Genomic DNA, 18,363 nt, shown 5'->3' with positions numbered 1-18,363 from the left:
TTTTTTTAACAACACGGGGTTGTACAGGATGTCATGCTAAGTACATGTATATCCTGGCTCATTCCTTATTCCCACTCAATAGGTAGTTTACATAACAGACAGAGAACATTTGCTAACAACGTGTTTAATATGATACAAAAATGTACCAATTTGAAACAATAATTCTGATTAAGGGAGCAAAGGTTTTTGCAACGAAAATTTCGCATGTCAATACATAAATTGAAAATTTAAAAGCTCCATAACACAGAAAGTTGATAAAAGGGTGAAACAAAAATTTTGAAACATGTTTCAATGTTCATGGTATAAAGTTTTTCTAAAATAAATTTCCCATATTAGTTCTTTATATGGGCTATTCTATCAATAAATGTATGGGATGGTTGAAAGGTAGTTTTTTGTGATCCAACCACCCATACATATTTATAAGGATTAATGCGCCTCCTGAAATCCCCTAGAAACAACCCCTTTTTCACAGAAAGAAACTCAAAAACGAAGTAAGGAATCATCACGAAAAAGTATACAGATCTTCAGATTAATAAAACCAACTAATGTGTAAAGTTTTATGAAATAATCATAAATTGTTTCCGAGAAACGATGCGACATGTTAAAAAAACACCCCCATATTTTAGTTACAAAAGCCCGTAACTCGAAACGTTTTAATCCAATTTTCACCAAAAAGTATACAGACTATTTGACCGTCATAAGAAAAAAAAACTATGTTAAGTTTCAAGATATTTAGATAAATTGTTCTCAAGTTTACGATGCGACATGTTTAGGACGCACAGACGTACGCCGGACATTGGTATACATGTACCATAATGCATCCCGTCAAAATTGGCGAACGTATAAAAACGAAAGTAACATGAATTCCGTAGATTAGTACAAATAGATATTAATAAGAAAAAATTATTTTTAAGTGTTCCCTTAGACAAAATGTCCGTCTATCAGTGGCTGATACAGAGATTAAAAAATTGGGAGGTATGGATGAGGGGGACAAACTGTTGGGGCATTTTCTTCTTAGGTGATGACAAGGAATACTACAGAGTAAATACCGTTACAGTAGGGTAACTATTCTTCGACTAGTAAATAATTATCAAAAGCCTGTTCTCTTTTGTTCAATCTCAAACGTTCTTTACATCATGTGGAGTTTATCAGACCTCTCTGGTGCATCTTTGACCCAAGTAGCATTCTTGGGCCATAGCATATTTAACGAAGGGGTAAATGAGTTCATCATTACTGTCTTGAACGTATAAAGTTCCCTTGATACGAAATATGCGCTGCAGACACTTCTGATCAAACAATTACAATCAACTTAGCAGTACTTAACTGAGCTTTAGTCTTTACATAAGTCTAATAATGATCGTAATTATTCAATATGTTTACAATAGCAGCGATCTAATGACTGGAATAAATTCAGATAACCATATTTGTCAATTTTACACCTCTACGAAGACGGAAAATAAAGCACAGTTTAAGTGCCCCTGCATATTCATCACTGAAACCATGACATCTCTACGGCAGAAAATCGATTCAGAAATTTCTCCATTTGCATGAAAATCCCGTTAATCCAGTGTTGATAATGCCATTGTTGGGCTCGATTCCAGACTCTGTAAATGCCAGTCTGATTCAGCAAGCTTTGGTATTTAAGAGGAATACAAATCTTGATGAAATAATCGGATATGTACAATAATTGCCAATAAACTTTATACCTGATAGTATACGTTCTACATGTACAGCTAAATAGGAAAATATACGTACATGTTTATTTTGTAGTGGCGGATCCATTGATTTAAATAAAGGGCGCCCCGAATTATGCCTCCAGAAGAAATTTTGAAAATTGAAAAAAAGCACTATATTCACTTGTATTGATTATAATCAATAATGAATATGTTTGACTATTTCTTGAATTATTTTGCATTCAAAATGTTTTTTTTTTCTTCCACATTAAAAAAAAAATATCAATTTCCTATGCGGTCGGTATATACCCTCTGCGTTCTCCTATGATGTAAAATCAAGATAAACTACGGAATAATTCTATATTCAAGAATACAATTAACAATCTAAAGAAAACTAAAAGTACATTGTACGAAAGAAATCCGGATTCCATTGATAACTGTAGGAGTAATAATTGAAACATTTCGAATTTGAATAGACCCCTTAAACTCATCTAAACAAATGCATGTTTACTATACTATTTTGTCCATATATACATGTAGCTCAGAACCGGATCCAATCGGGAGGGGGTCTCCCCTTTTTGACAATTTTAGTTCATTTCCGGATGACTGTGCAAAATGAGCAAATAATGGCCTAAAACCCTCTTTTCTATCCGGATCCTCGGGGGGTCTCCCCTTTTTGACAATTTAGTTCATTTACGGCTGACTGTGTAAAATGAGCAAATAATGGCCTAAAACCCTCTTTTCTATCCGGATCCTCGAGGGGGTATCCCCTTTTTGACAATTTTAGTTCATTTCCGGCTGACTTTGTGCAAAATGAGCAAATAATGGCCTAAAACCCTCTTTTCTATCCGGATCCTCGAGGGGGTATCCCCTTTTTGACAATTTTAGTTCATTTCCGGCTGACTTTGTGCAAAATGAGCAAATAATGGCCTAAAACCCTCTTTTCTATCCGGATCCTCCTTTTCAAAATCTCTGATCCTGCCTATGTAGCTGGTGTCTCCAATATTGAGAATCCCCTGATTATTTCTGTAACACTACATGTAACTTTTATTTAATATCGAAATTTCGTCGAAACGCCATTCAGTTTTCATTGAACTGATAAAAAAGAGAAATTTTAAATTTTACTTGAGAAAGACATGTATGGACGGACGGGCATTAATTACAGTATAAGCCGACAAGACCATTGTTAAAATTTGCTGATGACACAAGGAAATTTTAAATGACCCAAACTGATCAAAAGGCGATACAATGACTGAGACAAGGTCACTTGTCAACCAACATATGCCATCATGTTGGGAAACACAATAGACACCCAATCTTCCCCATTTTAATTTTGTCACACCATCAATCATAATTATTGTTTGGCCACTATATTGAAAACAGACGGAAGTTAAAAATACAGCAAATTCCAAGGGATCACTAATGACCCACTCCAGCACCGCTGCGTGTTTTTATTTTTGAATACATGTTGTTGACTTCTACTAGGGCAAGATTGTTTTCGGTACTTTTAGTAATGGAATACTAAAGAACGTTTGATCGTACGCTCTGCAATTTTGGACAGTGTGGTGTCGAATTTCAAACAAAGAAATAGAACAACCCCAGAGGTCAGAGGCACCTTCTCTAGAGCACGGTGACCATACGTCAGAGACACCTTCTCTAGAGCACGGTGATTAGAGGTCAGAGGCACGACGACATAATAAAAGAACATTTTAGTCCTTTGGATGAATTAATCTTAAATACTAAACATGTGAAATGTACTGCTAGTATTTGTATGTCTGTTTGTTTATATATATATATATAGAATGTCTCAGAATGTGAGACTAGAGTGGTCTAGGGCGCTGGACTTTGTGCAGGCGGTGTTGCCATAGATGTCACAATGGTATCGCAAATTTGACAGTTCTAACATTGTTGGGAATTTTTCAGACCTTTATATATATGAACGCCATGAAAATAATTTCACCTACCCATATGATAGAGGAGCAGTGACCTGACTGTATCCCTGTCCTGTAGATCATAACCATACTTTTTATCGTCAAACGTTAACAGAGCTTCAGTCGTTGGGATGAAGGCAGTAATGTGGTTCTCCTCAAAGAACAGCGACAGTCCAGCGTCTTCTATCATGGTGGAGATCTGGAAGATGAATTTGTGCTTTAATGTGAACGTCTTATTTATACATGTATTCATATACTCGTGTTAATTTTCGTTACTAAATATCTATCAGAGGAGGTACAGATAATGAAGTAAGGGAGTGCGCTCTGAGGGGACACGCAGTCACGCTCCCGTAGTTTTTTCTCTCCAAAAAAAAGGAAAGAAAGAACAACATGCCTGTACATGTACATGCTAAGACAGCCAGAGCAGAGATTTTAACTTTATGAATAACAAGTATGATACCACAGTCTATAGGTTAAAAATTTCACCATTCCGAGCCTTTTTGTTTTCCGCTCAGTTAAAAGTTCGGGATCGCATCCGATACCTGTCTTTTACTGCATACATAATACATGTGTACCACAAAGTATTCTTACTAAAAGTGATACAAGTACAAACATGCACCTCTCTAATGCAAACGTTTTTTTTAAATGAAAATTGTCCACATACATGACAAGTTTTGGGTTAAAGGAATGCACAAGACTGGTATACAATCGAACACGAACACAGCTTGGTTTATTTACCTGATTTCATTGTTCGATGAAATACATGTACATTGTACATTGAATAACATAATTACAAATCTACTCTAGTATACATAGTGACTGTATGCTCTATGTCATTTAGGTTTGAACACAGGTGTCCGTGAAGAGATAAGGGGTAAGGGACATAACTCTTGAAATCAGTGATATACTTGCAACATTCAATTTCACCAAAGTATATTAAGCTTTCATTTGAAATAAAATTAATCCAAGTTACTTTGATGCTTGGATGAGATTATGTTAAAAGCTACAAATGTATACACAAACTAGGCCTACCTCCTTAATTTATCCTGTGCATTTCAGAACAAAGAATATTGTTAACAGAGTGAATGAAATTTTAACAAATAAATTGTTGTTGTTCTATGTAATTCATGTATAAAAAGAGACCATGACATTGTTATTTACAATAACATTAACAAATGGTTAATAGGAATGTTTACAACTAAATGTAAACATATGATTGGGAAGGGGATAACCGGGCATGGAAAGAGGTTATTATAAATGTTAACTATTTCAGACAGATTAGGGTCTAATTACAAGGCATGTGTACAAGTTCCTCAAGCGCCTCAGGGACGGATCCAAGATTTGAGTTGGGGGGGGGGCGTTAATTGAATTAAATGCCATGCACAGCAAGGCAAAAAAATATTTTGGGGTGAAACTTATGGTAAACATTTTTTTCTTACCGATTTAGAGGGGGCATACGGCCGGCACGCCAGTTCTTGGATCCGCGCCTGCGCCTTTAAGGTTAAAATTGTGTTTGATTCCCTTTATTTGATTTGATAGCGAATGAAAACAGCACATTTCATTTGAATATTTTAAGATAATAAAAGCTATTTACGAAACATGGTGGTCTAAATTTTCTCATACGACAGCTGTTATTTGTGATATCATAATCTCTCTCCAGTGAAAGGGTGTCATTCTCTTATCAAAGTAAATATCGAAATTCATGGAGTAAAAAGAAATTTGAGTATATTAAATTTTATATGGACCTACAGAGTGGAAAATAATGACCTTTTATGAAAATTAAGTATGTATTGTGGATTTATAGCTGCGTGTTCACTAGATTAGCTTTGATTTCTTTATCAGGTTAAGGAGGTAGACCTAGGGTAAGGAACACAACTCTCACAAATCGTTGGAACGTTTGTATTCAGCATTTTACATCAATGTCATGTAAGCATCAAAGTAACTTAAGTTAATTTTCATTCTGTGTCAAATGAAAGCTTGATAGCCGTTGGTGAAATTGAATATGATACAAACATATCACTGACTTCATGAGTTATGTCCATTACCCTAAGTCTACCTCCTCACAGGAGCTGAAATATTCTGTTTACGGTCATGTATATGTAGATCCATGTACATTGTATATGTACATGTATGCATGTATGAGTGCATGATTCAAAAGTAAAAACTGTCTATATTTTTTAAAATTATTTTGTAATATACATGTAAATTTCAATTACGGATATATTGAGGGTTTCCAGGGGAAGAAAACCGTTGAACTTTTTGAAAATGTTTTGTGAATTTGGCGCAAATTTTTTTCTAAGAGTGAACAATTGATACAAAGTCATGTAGCCTGGAAACTCACCTTTTTTGGATCTCCCCCTCACTTCCGGGCTTACTTATACCATTTTGCGACCCTTCCCTGATTTTTTAAATGAAAATTGAGATGAATCAAGGGCGTATCTTATGGTCACAATATGAAGGCGGAAACAACCCTCAGATACTGTACACCAAAAGACTAGATGAGTTCTACGTATAGCGCACGGAATCCCTTTTTTGTCAATCAAAATGCGTTATACATCATTTACTGTAATACCTTGAGTGGCTTCTTCGATTAAATGTATACAAGTATTGCAAAATCATTAAGTAAACACATTTACAAATTTATTATTCTCATATATTTCCCTACTTCAGAGGAACATCAAGTACATTACTTTATGAAATAATTTCGAAGTGTAACTAATAACCCTGTTTTCATTTACAATGCTTATTCACAAACTTTCTGTACATGTACATTTAAAGGACATATACATGTATAAAACTTTTCCATGCATGTTCACCATACAAGTATATAATCTCTCATCTACATGTAATTCTACAATAATTATTTTCTATTTCACAAATTGTGCATTTAAGTAGCAGCCTTATCAGACAGGAAGTGATTCAGGCATGTCATAAATCCAGCAACAAAATTCTGTAATTTGATTGTTGAACTTTTTGAGATATATGTAACATACATGAAATTGGTACTCTGCAAGAGTTCTCATTCTCTATTAAATTGGTTTATGAAAGAGATGGATGTACGTTTTTTCTGTAAAATACAGATTTGTATATAAAAATGACTATAGTTACGTAAAATGTACATGTTGGGTACGTAGATAAAAAACATTGTTTGTTCGGTGGGGTTTTCTGCACCATGAATAACTTCTACATGTACAAAATGTGCTAAAGGCACTGTCTGAATTTTATAGGGACTAGTACTTTAAGCACAATAAAACCACTACAGACAATACAAATAACAACAATAGTATTGTCTCTATTAACATCACGTGGGAGGGCAAAGCATAAAGGCATGTCGCAGAATATGATTACAGATAGATATACAAGACGGCCAATACACATCAATAACATGCATATTTGTATACGGTGCAATGCATGGTTTGCATTACTGAATATTGTTTTTACAGAGAAAAGTACATTAGATGAATCAAACCGTAAACAACAATGCCATCTACATTGTATGCACATGACTGTATTCATTTGTTGTAACTACGTATCCTATTTCAATGTACAGATGCATAAGAACAATATATGTGTAATAAACACTCTTATGTTTACAATACGGCAAAACAATTACATTGTAATTCACATGTATTTATAAATAAAGTGGATATATTTTTTGTAATCACAAAAGATCTGTTGAACCTTTCTGAAACAAGTAATAATGTTTTTTTTTAAGTCTTGAGCCATTATATACACATACATGTACAAAATGTAGTTTAACTCCAAGTTTGGTCCGTCTTTCAAACCCTTACGTTATACAAAGTACATGTATATGTACATGTTTAATGTTTGTGAGGGTACATGTTCATTGGTCATACATGTTCACTTACTTTTACGTTAAGTCGATGTATTTATTCATTCTATCATGTACAATACTGTAGTTACAAAGGATTGGAAATGTGAGATACATGTACACGTAGGGAATTTTACATATTTAATTTTTAACGTAAGATTCTCAATCTCAACCTCGAGGCGGAATATTCCATGGCATCTTGCAATTCCTATCCCCATGCATGCACATACTTACAAACATGTAATCAAGAAAAGACACCTTGTTATATAGTCTAACCTTACCTGTCGTAGTCTATTGATACCAGAAATCAGTTCCAAAATAGTTTTAGATTTCGTATACAAGTTTCCTGAAACTACTCCAAAAGGTATTGAAAATACTCCAAGAAAAACAACGAAGTTCACAAAATTTCCCATGGCGGTATATCTAATTTCAGATTAAGATGTAATTTCTAATATCTCTGTTTACATTCAATTATCTGGTCAGAGAGACGCGATCGTCCATTATCTTATTGTAATGGTTTCCTTTCACGGGCCATAAATTCGGAAAATATCGAACTTTAGTGGATGCCGCGTCCTGTCAGATACCTCTACTTAAGCCTCCAATTTGTATTTGTAGTCTTTTTCCATTCATAAAACTGTTATTGATTGGAATTTGTCGTGATACAAGCGGAGGTGGGAATCTCTAGAGACCCTCGACGCTACGCCTCGGTGCTTAAACTCATAATAATTGAATGGTTTTCGCTAATTCTCACGACTTCATTATTTCCAAGAATAATTTATTATTAATTCATTGAAAAACTTTATATTTCACCATCGTCAGCAAAAAGTTTTTTTTCTGTTAATTTCCATATCAAGTAATTTTATAGTTAACATTTAAAAGGAGATCGTGACGTAGCCATCTAGGACAACACTATTTTCACAATACGTTAAATTGCTACATTTTTATTTCCGTATTTTACACTCACATTCCACACACTTCTTTCTCCATAGGTTGTTATTGAGGGCATTAGCACACGGTCAATGCTTCATTGTTATATTTGAAAAGAAATACGAAACCCTCTATCAATCAATCGGGTCCCCCTTTAAACAAAAACACACGGAACCTGGACAAATCAGGAATGTAGACATACAGTGTAGGCCTGTTGTCACTAAATACATCTGTTCAATTGATATTACTGATAAAATCCGATCAAAAGACAAATTTAAAAGATTTCTTATGTTCAATAAGAAATGCCTTTCAATTCAATGAATTTTATTTATTCGTTGGAAATAGGCTTAATATTAAAGATACAACTGAAATCTTGTACACACGTTCGTTGATTTCTGTTGCTAATTCGGGATAAGGGAAGCAATACAATGTATTATAATTAATAAATATCCGTGTTCAATGTACTGTATTCCAAAATTAAATTTTGGTTGTAAAATAACAATGCACTCGAAGTAAAGCTGTCAAGAGTCAATAACATCCGTATATAGAACTTCAGCCAATACTTCTAATGAATAAATATCTGGCACCTGCTTGTTAGGAATAAAATGCACAAATCTCGGTTGTCAATTAGTTCGACTTTCATTCACGAATTTATAAATTGTGTATAACCCATTGACTTGTCATTGAAATGAAATCCATCATCAAATCGTCGAATTTGCATACAGCCGTCAGAAAAACAAACGCATTTCGGCACCTAGCATTCGAGGTCTAACAACTGTTTGTATAACCATAATAAACGAATGACTTGAACGTAAACATAAGCGAAAAAGAAGTTCGGTATACGTCTTTTATCTTTTTAGTATGATATGTCCTATTTAGTCTTTTCCTGACTTAAAACTAAAGAGGCGAAGAGCTTAAGAACTGTGTAACTATATAATACGAACAACTAAACCTAACAAACGCACACAAAAGTTTAGCCGGCCTCATTCAAAACTTTCACTATAACACGGAAACTTGGTACGTTTCGTTTAGCTTTTAAACAAGCAAGCACAATATAATCCCTCGCCTATGAATATTTTTGGATCTATACGAGCTTCTAATTATCCAAGTAATTAACACCTCGTTTTTTCCAACTTGTTATTAGAAAATCAGACAAATTGTTTCTTATGCGTTTGCAATTACGGGAGAATCCACATTTCAATTACCGTTCGCCAAACAATAATTTACGATATGTTTTTATTTATTGTTCCAACATAGATCACAGTCTGACTTGCAGATGCCTGCTGAATAAGTTAAATACTTAAGTTACGGTAGAAGTACATTGTAATGTATTTATACTGGAATAAGTTCCCTTCAAAGTATGTCTGTTGTTTCTAAATGTATTAACATGAATGCATGTCTTTTGACAAATGCAAAATATGCATCTAACGAGAGTTTGTTGGCACAGTGTTTTCTTGTATCTTCCCCAAACTACAAGTGCTTAGAAGTAGGCATACATGTACAAGCTACGAGTCTAAACGTATATTTTATTTCCACTTTGAAAACATAAAAGAGAAGATGTTCTACACTTTCGACAGCTGCATATGCATATATCGATGAGCTTTCATCACCCTGTTCCAAACAAATCAACAGAACATGTACATGTTTACACGTAGCTTCATGTTAACGCACTGTATATACCAAGTTTGTTACTTAAATAAAATGTATGCACGTACAGGCATATTCAAAGTCCAAACTTTGGCTTATTCACATAAAGTCGTCTTTTTTACAACTTTCTAATTTCCTTAAGTCAAGTATATAATTCCGAGATACTTCACACAATAAATTCCAAAATAAAGGTCCAAACAAGTAAATTATCCGGACGTATGAATAGAACGGTGTCCAAAACTTCCCAAATAAAATATTGACTCCTTTTATCGGTTCTCGAACTGTATGTAAACATTTATAAGGGGTCGGCCAGTTTACTTTATACTATGATCGATCATAAAGTATTATTTAATGGCTATTTACATGGGATATATTAATGACATAACTGGTCGCTATAGATCGGTGATATAAGAGGTGGCTATTGGTAGGGACGGTCGTTCATCAACATGTAATTATCCATGTTGATCAAGCTGTTTTACTCGTAGTAACCACTTACTGGGTAATTTATACTATATTTAAGTGAAAGTTTGGGTTTAAATAGAATTTCACCATACGTGTACATGTATATCCAGAGTAAAAGGGCAAATGATTGGATAAGGTAACGATTGAAGTGGAAAATGAAAAGAAAAGGGGGAGTTCGAAATCATTGCGGACATTTTTTTTTTATCATTGCATGCATTGCACATATACATGTAATTGTACATTATTCAAAACAGACGGACACTGAATATGCAATGTATAGAGCACATGTACATGTAATACCTTTATATAAGTTCTACATGAACATGTGCAAATTTAGCTGTCTAAAACTGCAATAATCTTTACTACAACTACAGTTTGTACATATACATGTACATGTATGTTTGAGCTAAAATATTACTGAATTACATGTACGAATGTTGTAAATTGTTATTCAGGTACATGCATAAAATTGTACACGCTGTAGGCTATGATTTTAAGTTAACTACATGTACATGTACAGACTATTTGACAATGTACACGTATGATCAATGCCAGTGAAACAAAGACAGTATCGTGCAATGGGCTTATTATCAATTCTAAATTAGTTTAAATTTTGAAGTGAGATGAGCATTTCGACTATTGTCAAGAATTAACAACTGTTATGCTGAGGTTGCATATTTTGTTTGAGATCGAGTCAGCACCATAACCCATCGAAACAATTGTATCACATGATATTGCCAATCAAATTCAATCGTAACATCCGACTATGTAATGGTCCTCTAACAAAAGTCTAATGAATATCGGGTAATTAATATCATAGGTCCATGTAAGCCATTACAGATATATCACCCGGATAAATACAAGTCTATATCTGATCTTATATCCCTTTAAACTTCTGTAGATTTGTTAAAAACCTCTTTTTATCACCGTCATTGTTGAAAAAGATTTTTAATCAATATTTAAACCATCAGTCAAACAGGTTGTGAATATCTTTACACGTGATTGGTTTTGGGTGTAAACTTGTGAAATACTATATACACATGTAATATGTACATTATACATAAATTATAAACATTTGTACATGTATACATCTAAATATGCTACATGTATGTGTTCAAGCGAGGGTCGCATAACTGAGGATCTCAGTACATTTTTTAGATCTCAACTGTTTGCTAGAATTCTAAAGACTGTTCTTTGAGAATAGTATTTAGCCCCGCACACATACATGAACCGTAGTGTCAGTAATACTCCCTACGTACCACCCTAAAGTAAGTAGTTTCGTATAAAGTAGTCATTCTTTACATTGTAAATGGAGAATGTCGAATTCTTATAAACATTAAAATTTCTGTGCCCATTTATTGTGGAAAACGTAACTATTATTATGATAACTATAAACACATACATGTATCAAAACTACATGTAAGTACATGTACCAAAGGCATTTCACATCGAAATTATGAACTCATTAAATGTACACATTCAGTTAGACATATTTTCGATTTATACATGTACATGTAGATAATAAGTTCGAGGGGTGGATTAAGAGGCGTCTTAGGCTAACATGTGCATGTACATGTACGCACTGACACTTTGCCCGCATGTATTTCGGTTCAGGATTCAGGATGTCATTTAAAAACGTAAAAAGATGCAAGTAGTGTATACAGTATACAAGTACACTGTACAGTGTTAATCCGAATCAAAAGAATTGCCAAAATTTGCCCTTTTATTACTAAGTAATTGTACAAAAAAGTCATTGTACATGTACAAATAATGACAACAATTGCGCCATGTAGAAAGCCTGAACTCACCCTTGGTTTGTTCTATAGGCTTGATTGATGGTACTTTTATTAAGACAATATTTTTTGTCCTATCTTGTAAACACGTTACTGTTTTCTAGGCTTCCGTTCAAATTTCAAAACATAAGCGCACTTGTGACTACCATTTTTCACCCACTTACTTACATGTACGCTTTTTTCACCCATGACTTGATTCTTCTATAAATTTATACAATTTGTCATTCTTCGGTTAAGATCACAAATGTGCGGTGAAGTAATTATATTTTTACACAATTTCGTGTATAGCGAATGCTAATTCATAGATATCATCATTATACACAAAAAAAAATCACCAAGTCTTAACAGCAAGAATAATATTCATGTAATTTAAAACAACCTTGATCAAACATACACAAAACCGTTTCACACAAATCCGATAAAATTAGAGACTAAGCTGTAATTTACGAGACTTTAAACTAGTTGCATAATATCTATTACATTAGCAAAAACTACTTTATATTCTTTATAAGATCGCGTTTAACTCATTTCAAATTATCTCTACATAAAAGAGGAAAAATTACTTCTATAGCATGCATGTCATGTCTACAAGGCGTACGATAATTTTCGGTATTACGACTAAGATGGTCTATAAAAATATATATATTCAGCTCGCTGAATAGGTTCAAATTATAGAACATGGTTTAAGTGCATTTTTCATTTTTCGACACCCTACTCTTTCTGAGTTATACATCTTGAAGATCAGATTTAATCATTTTTACCGTTATATTGTAAATAAGAAAAAAATTGTGCATGTAGTAAACTGTCATGTGAATTTAAACAGGTATAAAGTTGACAACCAGTTGTATGCTAATATACACATTTTTTCCAGTTTCTGCGCTATGTACTAGTTTTTTTTCGTGCTTAGTAAAACGTTTTATTTCAGTATTTGTGCTAAGGTACCCATTTTCGAGATTTAAGAAACATTCTACTCCAGTTTTCGTGCCCGAGTACAGTTTATGAGCTATGGTAAATATCTCCATATTCGTTCAGATCTGTTCAGAGTTACTAAGGTACGACCATTTGATTCTGGGGGAAGGGGCCAGGCAGTTTTGGTACGACTACACATTTTCATATCACTATTTTAAAGAGAGAAAAACTCTTTTAAGTAGCTGTCTTTGTAAGAATCACGCAAAATCTGAAAAAGTGATACACCCCCAAAAAGGCTACATATTTTTATTTTTGTAATTAAGTTGTTTTATGGGTCTATACTATGACATGTGTAATTATTCATTCAAATCTGCCTGTTCTTAGGAGATAATCCAAATTGAAAATCTAGTAGATTCTATTGTATTTGAGCGCCATTTACAGAGTTATCTCCCTTAATTTTGAAATCTACAGTGCTTTCTATATAATTTTTATCTCCTACGAACGCGGGTTATATGAAAAACCACATGTTAATTTCTGTTTACTATGACATTTCAAACAAAATATCAAAAATGAAAATATGTAGGCTTTTTACCCATGAATCACATTTTGCATGATCCTTAGCTGGAGTGCTACTTAACATCTTGCACACACTGACCAGCTAATTATAAGTGTGAGCAACATCAAATACAACTACAAAAGAACATCAGACAACCCTAATTGTTGACAACACTCATATATATATAAACTACAACAAAATGTCACCAATCACCATGACTACAACATAGAGCTACACCTTGAAAACATCGAAGAAATAGCTCCTATATTTCAACGCAGAGTCTTGAACGAAAACGGAGAATACCTTCTCTACCTCCAACAAAGGAACTCTTGTATGACACCGAAGAGAACACTTCCTATACCTCAAGCAGAGTAACTCTTGTATGACACCGAAGATAACAACTACTGTATCTCAAGCAGAGTAATTCTTGTACGACACCGAAGATAACAACTACTGTATCTCAAGCAGAGTAACTCTTGTACGACACCGAAGATAACAACTATTGTACCTCAACGCATAGCTACACTTGGACAGCACCCAAAAAACTCATCCTACATCTCAATGCAGAGCAACTCTTACACAACACCGAAAAGAACACCTCCTGAACCTCAACGCAGAGCAATTCCTACACAAAATCGAATAGAACACGTCATATATATACATCAACGCAGATCAACATTTTTATAACACCGTAGAGTGCACCTCTTATACCTCATAATCATATACATGTACACAACGCGATACTGGGACAATACCAATTACAACACCACAGTTACCACCGATACTTTGAAAACTCTGTAAAGGATACTGCAACATTCTATACTGCAACGCAAAGGAACAATTTGAAATAACTCAAGAGGTCACCTGCCGTACGCCAATGAAGACTTGCCCTTCGACAACACCGAAGAGAATACCTCCCATAGCATAATGCAGACCAACAGTGAACACTGGGGCAAAAACAAAAAGAAAAAACACTGCAAAACTTTAAATGCGATCAATGTTTAGACAACAGTGTAGAGGACACATCCCATACCTCAACGCAGACCAACACTTGGTGAAACACTGAATGCCGTTACATGTACCCCAACACTCAACATGACAGAATGGGCCTTCTTAACCTCAGCATAGAGCAACACTCTAAATAAACTGGACTACCATTATACATGGAACGCTGCATGCAATCGTTCAAACGCATTATCTGTCCTGATTTTAATATATTGCCGATATTCCTTGTCGAAAGATGAAGATAATCACGATCATAAACAGAAATAACATTCATGAATGGAAATCTGCAATTTAAAAACATTTTTCCTTTTCAATAATTAATCTGGTACCGGGTACATGTAAATGCATTTCTCATATTGGAAAGACTCGACAACAAATCTGATCAATATCTATCTGTTATTTGATGACATAGTTCCATAAATATTTTAAAAAACATATTTTCGTCAGCCCTCGCACAACCGTACACCAATATTATCATATCAATTACAGATGCTGTTTTCTTTCAAATTCTGTTCTTTCTATACTAAATGACATTGTATGAATATCACGTGTGGGACGGGTAGAGTATGGATGTGGGACGGGTAGAGTATGGACGTGGGACGGTTAGAGTATGGACGTGGGACGGTTATTGTCAAAAATAAGTACTCATATTTGAGAGTAATCGGTCAATAATAGAAACATTTGCCTGTGGCTTTAAAGCTACTGACAAATACTCAACAGAACATTAATGACGTCATTAATTTAGCGTTAGGCATATTTCATATGCAGCTCTTTGGTTTGGAACTTGTAGTCATACTCGGTCAGTTTGTTCTTCGTCATCAAATGCAAGAGTACCTCCGTGGCCACCTTCTATTTACAAAGTACCGACAGACTTTCGTTTTCATTTGTACTTACTAGAGTTAAGAGTGAAGTACAAACGTCAGACGGAGATTGACTTCTTGCGCCAAAATTAAAATTAAGTGTGTCACCCCTTACCCTACCTACCTTAAACATTGGCCTTACCCAAGAGATTTCTTTTCAATTTTCAACGGAGCATTTTTTACCCCTTTGATCGTCGTTTTTACAGAATGAAATGAATTCTGGAGAAAAAAAATTATTTAACTACAAGTACCTACCCAGAGCCAGGAGCTACAAACTGTACATGTAGGGTCGGATATCAGGGGACACAAACATTCATAGTGTAGCCTTATGAAGGCAGGGTCCCTGTTTGTTTTAAATAAGTATTTTCGTTATGCATGTTAATATAACAAAACTCTTCCCTTTTCCCAGACAGATTGAATATCGAGGACCAGTCGAAAAAAAAAGAAAAACAGCAACCCATCAATAAAACAAGTCAAATACATATGGATCTAAATTTTTAGCAAAATGAATACTGTAACTTAATGGTCCTTTCCACAAGCTTAGATTATGAAACTATTTTGTTAAGGGCCCTGTTTTGGTAATATACAAGATTTACGTGCCTGTCCATTTACATTTTGTAACTCTAATAAAAAAGTCAGTACAGATATGCCCGATCTAGATTAGGTCATAATAAATATTGACACATTAATACCTTTTTTAAGTATTTGATTAATAAAGAAAAACAAATTAAATATGCTCATTTGTTTGTACAAAGTAATTTGGTATTTAAGGAGCGGAAAAATCATCAGAAATGTCCCCAACTCGCTCATAATAGCCTTTTCAGATTTTCGGGAGTAGCTTATATTACCATTAAACTAACATAGTGTTAAATTCAAATATTATCATTAGTATAAATTAACCTTTTTCTAAATGCGGTTGTAGCCAAAAAGTCTCCGGTGATCGGGGTGTAATGGTTTTAGGATGTTCTCCATGAATGGCTCAGATTTGTTTTTATTTTCATGACTCACTTCAAAAGCGGGTAAAATAACAAAAAGGAGAGTAAACTCTCAGAAAACAAACTATACAATTACAAATTTAATTTACAGCCGATAAATTGTATTTTAATGACCAGGGATGTGATTCATGACATTTGCTTCTGTTTTTTTTAAGGAAAATGAAGTTTTGAATGAAATACATGTACATGCACATTGTATACAAATTTGAAGCTTTTTGAATGATCTACCAATAGGCCCTTTTGTGCTAACTGCGTAGAGCATGCTCAATATACTCCTCCGCGAGGAAATTCTTTTGTTCTACGCAAGCCCTGTCTCGCGGAAGTATATATTGACATGCTCATCAACTTAACACAAAAGGGTCTATTTAAAAGTTTGTATCAATAAATTGTTCAAACAATATATCTTACAAAAAAATGCATCATGAAATCTGGTGACCCCCTTCCCTTCCTTATCGCTTTTTGACTCTACAGGGTTGGCGTGTATGATAAAGGGTAGACTAGTGTACATGTAGCTCTTTTTTTCGGATATATACATATACATTGTACATGTAGTAATCCAAGTTATTTATTTGCATGAAGTAAATTGTGCATGGAATTTAAAATAAAATATCACGCCGAGAGTCTTAGTTCCAGAATAAAAACGTTTACGGATTATACGTGCATTACATGGTGAATCGAAATAATAATAAAAATAAACCATTTAATGACAGTTCAATGGAGGAGTCTGCTCTAGATACATGTAGATACTTATACAGTAAACAGTCGTTAAAAACCTACTCTCCAGTTATATCACGGTAATTTTATGACTATTCTACTAGTAGGGTAGAATTGCTAGACAATTGTTTGAATGTCCCTGAAAGGCATTTTCAGAAATCGTTGTGTCAAGAGATTTGAATCTGCTCTAGTAGTGATACATTTACTCCTGGCGGTTCTAACGTACAGCTCTATTTGATAAAATACATCAATGGCATTTACATATGTACATTTATGTATACCTGTACATGTTCATGTACACTACACAGCAACCCCTTCAAAATATGGACAAAAGTACATATCGTTTTATAAAGTAACAATAAGCAATAAACAAGACAAAAAAAAAGATAAACAAAAGTAGATTTAAAAGAGAAGGGAGACAAAAAGTTAAAAAATAAACTTACCTTTCTGAATCTATTATCGTCCATAATTACGTCTTGTAGAGTGAAATTTCTTATATATCCAAAAGCCAGATGAACACAGAATGAGAACACGATAGCAACTTTGGAATCCATTTTAAACACGGAATCATCTAATCTGATTCCCTGTTTTCAAACTTTACGTCACGGTGAGTGACTATTGCAACGAGTCACTGAAGCGAACTGAACTGAAAGTTAAATGCTTCACTCATTTTTAATTGCCAATGAAATATCACTTTGAACTATTTAACAATTCGTTAAATATCATTCATTTAAAAATTTGCTCCAGTGTCGGATGAAATGTCATTTTTAGCATTTGTCCTTCAGTTTGGCGTTTGTTTCAGATGGCGTCAGGTACGGTGATTTAAAATAGCTCCAATATTCATCTACTGAAAGACAGGTGTCAATTTCAGGTGTATTTTCTATGACTTCTGTAACACTTCCAGACGTTTGATAAAGAGACGCGCGGGAAACGTCAGCATTCTACAATAGGCATACAGGCCTCGATGTAAATGATAGCTCATATGACCACAGTAAATAACTACAATAGCCTATTAGTCCTGAAGTAACTCGAACATGAAAAGAAATTTTCCAATCTGTA

The 18,363-nt window shown here is 34.2% G+C and overlaps 1 protein-coding gene across 2 annotated transcripts in view; it reads right to left on the bottom strand.

Moving 5' to 3' along the window:
* The window catches only part of LOC148597179 (uncharacterized), a 35,413-nt gene extending 17,408 nt beyond the window's left edge, over nucleotides 1-18,005 (bottom strand). The window contains exons 1-2 of one of the 2 annotated variants that reach the window (XM_088564518.1): nucleotides 17,748-18,005; nucleotides 3,638-3,803 (exon numbers count right to left, since the gene is read on the bottom strand). In XM_088564518.1, the coding sequence (XP_088420644.1) occupies nucleotides 3,638-3,803; nucleotides 17,748-17,858 (277 nt within the window). In that variant the 5' untranslated portion in view covers nucleotides 17,859-18,005. Of the gene's footprint in view, nucleotides 1-3,637; nucleotides 3,804-7,717; nucleotides 8,476-17,747 lie in introns of those variants that run through there. The other variant, XM_088564517.1, reaches the window with a different exon arrangement.
* Between the last annotated feature and the right edge of the window lie 358 nt (nucleotides 18,006-18,363).

Source organism: Perna viridis, chromosome 15 (genome assembly GCF_037379345.1).
Source record: "Perna viridis isolate PV_CMFRI_1.1 ecotype Kerala chromosome 15, ASM3737934v1, whole genome shotgun sequence".
Taxonomy (NCBI): domain Eukaryota; kingdom Metazoa; phylum Mollusca; class Bivalvia; order Mytilida; family Mytilidae; genus Perna; species Perna viridis.
This window is presented reverse-complemented; position numbering and strand designations above follow the sequence as displayed.